The sequence below is a fragment of the Camellia sinensis genome, chromosome 13 (genome assembly GCF_055761805.1).
Source record: "Camellia sinensis isolate YWXY chromosome 13, ASM5576180v1, whole genome shotgun sequence".
Classification (NCBI taxonomy): domain Eukaryota; kingdom Viridiplantae; phylum Streptophyta; class Magnoliopsida; order Ericales; family Theaceae; genus Camellia; species Camellia sinensis.
The window spans coordinates 111,427,925-111,438,934 of NC_138973.1; the positions used below are offsets into that span (position 1 = coordinate 111,427,925).

Consider the following 11,010-nt stretch of genomic DNA (forward strand, 5'->3'; position numbering starts at 1 on the left):
CTTTCTTTCTTAAATTTCTAGCACCAAATCTTTTCCCTCTCTTGAATTTATTTTCCTATCAAAACTCCATAAACTCAAAATATGTTTTTTTGGTGTAATATTTGGTATGTCTAGAGTATGTGATAATTTTTGTAGGACCTAAGGATGTATTTTTATAACCTAAACAAATTTTCTAAGTTTGTTACTCACAGAACCAGAAAAACAGTCAACTTTCTCTATTTTTATAACATTCTAGAAAAATAATCTTGAGTCCACCTTTATGTCAAAATCTTAATCTTGGTGTTATATTTTAACTAAAATTTGTTTGAACTCAAGAGAGTGAGGGGATCAAGAGAAAAACCGATTCGCGTAACTGTCAACGAATCTGGACAGATCTTGGTAATTCTGAATTATCTTAAAATCTAAACTACCTATCCTACTTTCGTAAATTGAGGTTGAAACTAGACTTGTTTATCTACAAACTCATATGAGGCCAGGTACTTAGGGCCAATGAAAGTATTTTTTTCATAATTATTTTCAAACAAGTTCAGATCTGGAAATCTGGAAATTTGTGTTAATATGCTCTTATTTGGTTTGCGACTCTTATATTCTATGTTTCTTGAATTTTTTAGTCTTGATATGTAATCTGTGATAAATTGTGAATTTGCTTTACCATGAATAAATTACTTATTGTTTAGTTTGGATTCGTAATTATATTTACCATGCTTTGCTATAACTGAAAACATAATGCACTTAATAAAGGAGAAATCAAATGGGATGGTAATGGGTTGTGATCATTGTATTAAATTTTATGAGATAATGAATGATGGATTCAAGAGTATGATATAGTGGAATGTGTTCCATTTTTGTGAAGTCTTGCGCAAGTGTGTTTTCGAATCCTAACATGGCACGAGAGGTATTCTCGCTGCTTAACGGAAATGAGAGGCATAAGGGTGGTAGTGAGGGTCTCACATAGGTAGAGTATCCCTGGAAGCCCATTTCCTTAGGGCAGACCATGATGTCATCACTCGGGTATGTAACCTAGGTGCATGGGCATCATTGGTAATTGTGCGGTAAGCGACGCACTGGTGGTTATGTGGTAAGCGACGCATTGGTATTGTATTAACCAAGGGGGAGTCAGAATTGCCCGTGGCTAGTGTTAGTGGTGGGGGTAAGAACGACATTCCGCGAGGAGTTGCCTAGGACTAACTAAAATTGACTATTATTTATGAGAATTGAAATTTAATTATAAGCTCTACTAAATTATTACTTTCGTTGTATGTTATGATCGTGTCGTTATGCTACTTGTGTATTTGGAATGGGAAAAGGGTCGGGACGTGTGTGTTTACTGGGCATTCCAAGCTCATGGCATTTTATGCCAGGTGAAGGCGAGTTTTACACCGAGAACGGAATCCCTAAAAGCTTTGAGGAACCATGGCTGCCTTAGAGATTAGATTTTATATTTCCTGTATTTTGGATAATCTTTTTCTATCAAAGAACTGATCTGTATTTAAAAACTTGAAGAATTTATCTGTAACTATTATTAATATTTTCTTTTAGTGTAATTATTTGTATTTTGTGCTTAAAAATGATATGTATCCGCTAGTTAAACCCCGTTGTATCGTTGTATTATATTGTCAAAACTTGGGGCGTCCCAGATTATTTGGTAGAACTTTATGTTAAGGAGACTGTCTGGCCATGGGGTTCCAATGAGTATCGTCTCAGATCGAGACCCTCATTTCACTGTACGATTGTGGCAAAGCCTATAAACCATAGTTAACTTTCAGCCCTGCTTACTACCCACAAACCAATGGACAGTCTGAGTGCACTATCCAAATCTTAGACGACATGTTGAGAGCTTGTGTGCTAGATTTTGAGGGTTCTTGGGAGACGCACCTACCTTTAGTGGAATTCACCTACAATAATAGTTACCAAGCTAGTATTGAGATGGCTCATTTTGAAGCTTTGTATGGGCGACCTTGTACGTCACTGGTGTGTTGGACTGAAGTAGGAGATTCACCTATGCTTGGACCGAAATTAGTTCGTGAGACCACAGAGAAAATAGCTCTCATTTGGAAACGGCTAGTTACGGCTCAGAGTCAACAGAAGAGCTACGCAGACTGAAGAAGAAGACCCCTATCTTTTGATGTGGGTGATTATGTATTTTTGAAAATATCACCTAGAAAAGGTTTGATGAGATTTGGGCGAAGCAAAAAATTGTCACCTAGATTCATTGGCCCCTCTGATATCATAGAACAAATGGGAGAGGTGGCTTATCACCTTGCATTGCCACCCCAATTATCTGGTGTGCACGATGTGTTTCATGTTTCTATGCTTCGCGAATATGAACCTGATCCTTCCCATGTTTTGGATTGGACAAATTTAGAGGTGGATGAAAACGCTTCTTATGAAGAAAGATTGATGAAAATGTTGGACACTCGGGAACAAGTTTTGAGAGGCAAGGTTATTCCCTTAGTCAAGGTATTATGGCACCACCATGTGATAGAAAAAACCACTTGGGAGCGAGAAGCGGAAGTTCGTGAGAAATACCTGGATTTATTTAATGACATGTAAACTTGTTATTTGTAAATTTTGGATCCTTGTAAGAGAGATTGTAAAAGGAGATAAATGAAAGAAATCTAAATTTCCATGTTATTGTTTGAATTAGCTTTGATTTTGTGTTGATTTGAGAAGTGGTGAGGGTTGAGATTATTGTTATGGTGATATCCATCTTTCTTGGGAATTGTTGGAGTTGTTTTGGTAGGAATTGTGCAAATTTTGGGAACAAAATTCCTTAAGGGGGGTAGGCTGTAATAGCTATTTTTGGGTGGTCGCTCGAGCGGAGATTTGCAGCTCCCAGTATCTCGCAGGTTTGACTTCTCAAACGATGGAAAGTTCGCTCAAGCGAAGAATCCGAGCTGCCAGTATTTTCACTGTAGCTTTGTAAAATGTCTGAGACCTTGCATTTACCGCTCGAGCGGTGGAAAGTTCGCTCAAGCGGTCCCCTTGTATTTTAGCACTTGGCTCGAGCGGTCTAGTTAGGGCAACTAAGTTATATTGCAATCCAAACACTTTCCAAATAATTTTCTTTCACTCTTTTTCTCTTTCTAACATCCCTCTTTCCAAAACCCTAGTTAGAAAACCCTAGATTTCATCTAGAAAGAGCAAGAATCGATCTTTGGGCCTTCATTAAAGTTGTTCTACTCGTCAAGAGCTACGTTTTGAACCGAATAGATTGTGGTGTTTTGAAAGCTCATCAAGTAGACCTTCATCTTTCATTGTACAATCTTGAGATAGGAATATTTTTACCCTTGTATATTCATATTCTGGTCTAAATAGGTGTGAAACTTAATATGTATGGAACTAGCAAGATGAATGATATGTATATATATAGCTTTATGTGATAAAGTGTTCTTTTTTGTAAATCAATGGTGGATTATGAAATCAACTATGAAATAGTAAGTAAACATACTTGAATCAAGGAAAATAAATATTGGTATGGAAAAACCCCAAAATTTTATGTGAACCCTAAGGGATTGTTTATGAATTTGATGAAATGGAAAATTAATAAGTAAAATTGGAGAATCCTTGTGATTGTTGGTGTTGTGTGAAAAATGTAAATGTTATGGAATGTGTTTGAGATGCCCACTTGCCTGGTTTGTGTGAGGACGACGAATGTGGGAATGTGTTTGAGGTGCCCACTTGCCCAGTTTGCGTGACGGCGATGAATGTGGGATGTTGTGAGGTGTCCACTGGCCGGTTCGTGTGAGGACGACAAAAGTGGAAAGGTTTGAGATGTCCACAAGCCATCCGTGTGATGACGAAAAAATGTGGAGGTTAAATGCGAAATGTGTGATGTGTAATAAATATTTTTTTTAAAATGACTATGGAATTTTGGGCATATATAAAGGTCATGCATATTTAAATCAAATGTTTATATACTTGATTAAAGTTATTTTCTACTAGACAATTGCTCATTCCTACTCACTCACCTTTCAAGAAATGAGTAGCCCCGAAACCGTCAATGAAGAAGAAGAAAAAAAAGGCTTTCTATTTTCTATTTTTTTATTATTAAAAAGTCTAATCTTTTGTGAATTTGAAGTTGTAATGAAACCATGGAATTTTTTTTATTATTTTGTTTTGAGTTTTGTAATATTGTTTTAAAGGTCTCAATGTGATTATTAAACTAGAGGGACAATGTTATTGTTTTGTAATCTTCTCTAGCTCACTGAGCAGGGAAAAGTATTTTGTAATTGTTTTTTAAACAAAATCTGCCATTCAATGAGAAAAAGAAATATTCTAATGGAATTGTGTTGTGTGTATGTGAAGAATGTACTTTTAACTGTTCTATGTAGATGATATTTGACGGGGTGCTACAAATCAAATGGTCATTTCTTATAGAATAACTATTCCCTCACAATAGTGAATAGTGATTTCGTTTGTAATATTTTTTAGTAAATTTAACGTGAGGATAGACATTATGATGGAATGATTATTCTATTTAACTTCATTTCAATAAAACAAATATACCTTAAGGCTGAAATAATTAACCCCACATTACTTAAGATTGAAATTATTTTAGAACCCTTTTTTTAACAAAATTGTGTGCCCTGTTTGGTTTGTATTTGTGAAACAATTTAAAAAAATAATTTGCTAGAAAGAATTTGCAAAATTCCAAAATTTGTTTAGTTGTATGTTCTGAGAATAATTTTAGAATTTTGAAGTTTTGGATGATTTAACATTTTTTTTTATAGTTGAAGAGATGTTTGTGAAAGAAAAAGTGATTAATTGATGTCTTGGAAGTGAGAGAAAGAGAGGGGAGAGAGAAAAATAATTGATTGATGTGTAGTTGAAAGAAAAGTGATTTTAAATTTTTTTTCAAAATTTTTTAATCGAATAAATTTTTGAAATTTTTTCTCAAAAGTTGCATCTCTAGATACAAACCAAACAAGGCCATGGAGCCTGAGACGACGGCCTTTCTTGCCTTACTTTAGGACCGGCCCTATAATGGTGTTAGGCAAATGAGCTCTATAATAGAACCATTGAAAACCGACCAAATGAGTTGGCATTGGTTTATACGTCGGTCTTACTTTTCCATTTATCTTTTCTCTTTTTATCTTTCCATTTTTTTTTTCTACATAATAAACCAAACGATATATAAATGCATGGAATATCTCTAAAAAAGTTAAGTCCATATCCATTACATTCCAACAATCTTGTCTGCTGTAGCTTAAGTTTCATATCTTATGTGTTGTTGGGGCAATAAAAAATCACAAATACAATTAAGTAATATGACAAACCCATCCTTATCAATTCAGAAATTATCCATAAATTAATCTCCACTACACCCTATATAGATCTCACATGAACTCCACACTACACAAATTAATTTCCATCATGCAATCACCCACCCAAAACATTCTAGGTGAGTAAGTTTGGGTTAGCAGACTTTCCCAATACAATTCAGTAAACAAGTCTAGTCCAATCATATTGTCATCTTTACCACAAAATGAAAATACTCATTAGATAACACTATTCTGTAATATTAGTATTATATTTAATATTTTGCTCATTGAAAGCAACCTAAAAGACCATCATTTTCTTAATGAGTCCTTCCTTTTGAAGTTGCTTCCTCAATTATTTACAGCGTGTTAAATGGGTTGTGTACTTCAATTAATACAATTCTATTCTTAAAAATAATTTCCATGAGCTTGACTTTTCTATCCAATTTGGCGTGTTGAATAGGTTGGGTACTTCAATTAATGCAATTCTCTTCTTAAAAATCATTTTCATGAGCTTGACTTTTCTATTCAATTTGGCGTGTTGAATTGGTTGGGTACTTCAATTAATGCAATTCTCTTCTTAAAAATCATTTCCACGAGCTTAACTTTTCTAATCAATTTGGCCTATAGAGTTCGTCTTCAGTTTTGCGTAAGAAATAAGTAGTGGTTAAGAGTTTTAATCCAAACTAATATTCTTTAAAATGTCCAAGTTGGAAGAGAAAATTATAATTTGCCACACCAGTAAATATATGTGATGTCTCTACTTATACTTTACTAGTTAAAATAGTGACATTTATCACTTTTATGGTTTTTCTTTTTAGGAGATAATATGACACTAGTTATGAAATAAGTGGTACAGAGCTAAATTAAATTGGTTCATAAATTAAAAAAAAAAAAAGTACAATGAAAGTCTCATAACCAAAGTCATTTCAATTCAAAACAAAACAAGACAAAGTCTCATAACCAAATTCGCTTCGATTTATTACTAAACACCGCAAAATCTTATAATCAAACAGTAATTCTAACTGCAATTATTAATTTGTGTGTAAATGGGCCAATGCAATAAAAAAAAATGAGATTTAATCGGTAAATAACCAAATGATTATATTTAATTGTCCCTAATAGTTAGACCTAATTATTAGGTCAAGTTTATATAAAAAAAAAAAAATTCTAAATTTCATATTCAATATAAATTTTCTTTAAAATATCTCAAAAAAGCAATCCAAAAATAATTTGTTTGGTTTCATATTCAAAATGTGTTCAATGAAAAACTAAAAAATTATTTTGGTGAAAAAATAATGAAAAATCCAAATTTTCATAGTGATAGTGGTAGCAGTAGCGGTAGTGGTAGTGGCGTGGTGGTGGTGGTGGTGGTAGCTATGATAATGGTAGTAAATGATGGTGGTGTTTATGTCAATAATGACAATGGTGATGAAGGTGACGATAGTATTGGCGGCTGCAGCAGCGGTAATGGTGGCGGTGGCATGGTGGTGACAGTGGTAGTGATGGTGGTGGTAGTAGTGGCGGTGGCATGATGATGGTGGTGGTTGTAGTAGTGGTGGTAGTGATAGCGGTGGAAGTGGCATGGTGATAGCGGTGTTGGTAGCAGTAGTGATGGTGGTGGTAGTGGTGGTGGTAATAGTGGTGGTGGCATGATGGTGGTGGTTATGGTGTCGGTGATTGCAGTAGCAGCGGTGGTGGTGGTGAATTTATAATAGTGTATATTGATACTTATGTTTAGTATTTATAAATCCAGTCAGAATTAAGTAAGTTTTATATGACTTAAATTTTTTTTAAAATTTAAGCATACCTTTTAAGAGGTATTTAAATTTTTAAGTAATATCAATTATGATTATCAAACAGACTTAATTAATTATCATTTAATCAATTCAATTTTAAATGTTGAATGATATTATCAAACACTCCTATTTCTTTCTCACAAATAAAGATTCAAATCTAATGTCATATATCCTTTTATATGTGAATTTTTTTATAGTCAAATAAATATATGTGAATTTTTTAGCAGTTATTTTTATTTTCTTCACTTGTATCATTTTATCTTTTCTCTTTCATTCTTTCATTCTTACTCTCTTTTTTATTTTTTCTTGGCAAGAAATGAAATGATATTTGAATGGGTGAAACATCAATAAATTTTAAAATGTAATCTTATAAACTGTTTAATCCTCAATTTTTTTTTCTTATGAACCCAAAAGTTCCATTAAAGTAGAAATTATACAAAAGGAACAAATCCTACATTACGAACAAGAATGTCGCACTCTAATAACGTAACACTGTAATATAACACATTAAAAAATTCCTTGGTGTACTTTTTTCAAACGTAATAACGTAGCACTTCCAACTTTTTCCAAACATAACACTCCAATGTAGCACACAAAAAAAAAAAGTGTACTTTTCTCAAATGTAACACTCCAATATAACACACTCTAATGTAAAATACAAAAGAAACTCCTTAATGTATTTTTTTTCCAAACGTAATACTCCAATCAATGTAATTCTAAACGTAACACTCCAATGTAACACACTCTAATGTAACACACAAAAATACTAAAAAACTCCTTAGTCTACTTTTCCGAAATGTAGCACTCACAATTTGAAATTATACATTTATCTAAAAACTTCTAAGGAATTTTTGTACTCCTTTTGGAATGATTTGAAGAATCTCACATTCTTTTTTTTAGAGTGTTATGTTTAAGAAAAGTACACTAAGAAATTTTTTTTGTGTGTTACATTGGAATATTAACTAAGGATTTTTTAAATTTTTTTTTTTTAAGTGTTACTTTTAGAAAAAGTATACTAAAGTAGTTTTTTTGGAGTGTTATGCTTAAATTATACATTTGCCCAAAAGTTACTAAGGAGTTTTTGTACTCTTTTTGAAATGTTTGAAGAATCTCATATTTCAAGTCAATTTTATACTACTTTTGAAATGTTTGAAGAATCTCACTTTTCATGCCATTCCAAATAAAAAGATTCTCATATAAAAATTCGTCCCAAATTTGATTATCATAGATTGTGTATCTCACCTTTCTAGCACAAAAGAAAAATTAAAAAAAAAAAATAAGAAGAAAACATAATAGAAATAAAAGTATAATTTTAAATCCCATTTTTAAATAATATATTAAATATTCATTTCCAAAATCAATGTGACTAATTAGTCTATAAAAAATTCTTGAGATTAAACGGATCATCATTTCTCAATATGAAATTTATAGGTAAATTTTTCTATTTAAATATGTATAGAATACCCAAAATAAATAAATAAATAAATAAAAATGCAAAGTCCATATCTATCAGGTCAAAAAATGGTTCTTGGCTTGTGGTGGATTCTGCAGCAACTTATATTTGTTACAACAAAGCTCACGTCAAGATTCATCAAGCAATGGCAAAAGTGAACCAAATTAGAATATTAGTTCAATGGTTAAGGAGGTTAATATCAAGGGCTATTTGGTTAGTTAAATTAAGAAGGTCTATATTTTTATTTATTATATTATCTCATGTTAATTTAGGTCTACTCCTACTACAAGAAAATACACCTTCAGCTACTAAAAACTTAGTCGCCGAATAGCCACCACAAGTCAATGGCGACTAAATATTTTTGTCGCCTAATTAGTCGGGGATAAATTGTCGACCAAAGTATTTGGTGACTAAAACAGAGTTGGTCGCTGATTCACAACTTTTTGCCTACTAAGATTGACTTAGTCGCTAATTGACTACTTTTGGCGACTAAATTGTAGTCATTGAAAGTTCCCAAATAATAATGAATTCAGTTTTCAGTGACTAACATTTTCAGTTGCCAATAAATTTTTTTGCAAATAATACTACATTTAGTGACCAAGTATTTTAGTCTCCATTTTATATCACCTTTAGCCACAAAATATTTTAGTCGCCTTTGTTGTAAATATTTTGGTAAATTTTTTTTAGTAACTAAAGTGTGTACCTTTGGTGACTAAATTTTTTTTTGTAGTCAGCATTTTTAGTTTCCGAATGTGTATTTTTCTATAGTGCCTAGTATTTCCATCTATCGTGTAACGCCCCAAAAATATAAACACGACAAACCCATCTCATTTGTGGAAATATAATTGAAACAACATAATTTCATTCATCAGAGTTAATATACAAACGATAACACATGAAATATACATTTATAAATATCCTATCATGAATCTACAGTATGTGTTACTAGTAATCAAAAGATGAAAGTTGAACAGATAATTAAATGCCCTAACGGCTTACATCTTTCCAAGTCATTCATTGGTTACAACAAAATAAGTCTACCTCAATACAGTTAAAGCCCTTAGCCATACAAATTAAATACAACAAAAATGAGCCCTTGCTCCAAGTCTCTCCAAGCTATTGTCTTGGCAGAGGCATGTCACTAGCACCTGAAAATGAATTTTCCAATAAGGTGAGCCAAAGCCCAGTAGAAACAATCTAACACAATATATGAATCTTAACGAACGTACAAGCATGAAATGTATGTCTAATGCCCATCGTAAAATCAATCATATCTTACAAGATCATAATATGCCAAATTCTTTTATTCCAATCTGTTTTATCTCAATTCCATTCATGTCAATTCATTTCACCTCAATGTATATTGCATGTGTTATCTTTAGTAATACGAACTCTGATAAATGAAAGCATATTATTTCTATTAACATTCTATTTTAAGGATTGGATGTATTGTAATAATTTGGGTGCGTGACATATCTACTCTCATAACCATTTCCATTTCATTCATTTGAAAACCCCTCTTGAGATTTTAAATCGAAACCCTAGGTTTGTCTAAAATCCTCAAAATCTCAATCTTGTTCATGCAACATTAAATAACTAAGTTAAAAATCATATAAAAGTGTAGAAAATCCCTACCTCAAGCTTAGAAGACCAAAGGAAAAGATGGAGAAACTTCAGAGACACCGAAACCAAGCTTTAATCGGATCAAAATAGAGATCTTGAGACGTACTATCTTTTTAACAAAGGCACACGGGTAGAGAACCCACTAGATCTAGGTGAAAATGTAGTGAGAGAAAGATAGAGTTTTAGAGAGAGAGGCTCTAGATCTAGGTTTTTTTTTTTTTTTTGAAATGTTTGGAGAGAGACTAATATGAAAAAGTGATATAAAAAGTAACTTTCACGAACTGATATACGGGTAGTCTGCTCGAACGTGAAAAGTGACACTCGAGTGTCAGAAACAATGTTCCGCTCGAGCGCAAAAAATGTCACTCGAGCATAGAATACACACATCCAGTACTTTTGTAGATGACAGACCAGTGCTTGAGCGCGAGAAATGGCCGCTTGAGCGCAAAAAGGGTCGCTCGAGCGTAGAATACACTCTCCCAGTATTTTGCATGCCTGCAAAAGTACTAAGAGTTTACAAAGCTTACTTGAGCACAAGAAGTGTCGCTCGAGCAGAAGAGCCAAAATTCTGGACAGCAAGAGTTCAGAAATTAAGCAACCAACCTATCCCAAACGCAACCACAACAACTCCAAGTCCAAATTTAAGGAGGTATAAGGGAAGCAAGATGTAGACAACAATATGAAACCATTAAACCTGAGTCCGGGATGCAAAAAGAGTCGGGTCAAAACCGGAATCGCTATATTGTAATTGTATCGCATCTCCTCACTATTATCTCTGTTGGTCTTTGTTGTATATATCCAAACCATCTCAATCTATTCACTCTTAACTTATCTTCTATTAGTGGTACTTCTACACATTCATGAATATATTCAT

At 33.0% G+C, this 11,010-nt stretch overlaps 1 protein-coding gene across 1 annotated transcript; it reads left to right on the plus strand.

Moving 5' to 3' along the window:
* Positions 1 to 2,238: 2,238 nt before the first annotated feature.
* On the plus strand, positions 2,239 to 2,553 carry LOC145805631 (uncharacterized). The gene has a single exon (XM_082900795.1). The coding sequence runs from the start codon at positions 2,239 to 2,241 to the stop codon at positions 2,551 to 2,553; it is 315 nt and encodes a 104-aa protein (XP_082756921.1).
* Positions 2,554 to 11,010: the final 8,457 nt, after the last annotated feature.

Excerpts from the sequence above, each read along its gene's own strand:
- LOC145805631 (XM_082900795.1), top strand. The coding sequence starts at position 2,239 with ATGGGAGAGGTGGCTTATCACCTTGCATTGCCACCCCAATTATCTGGT.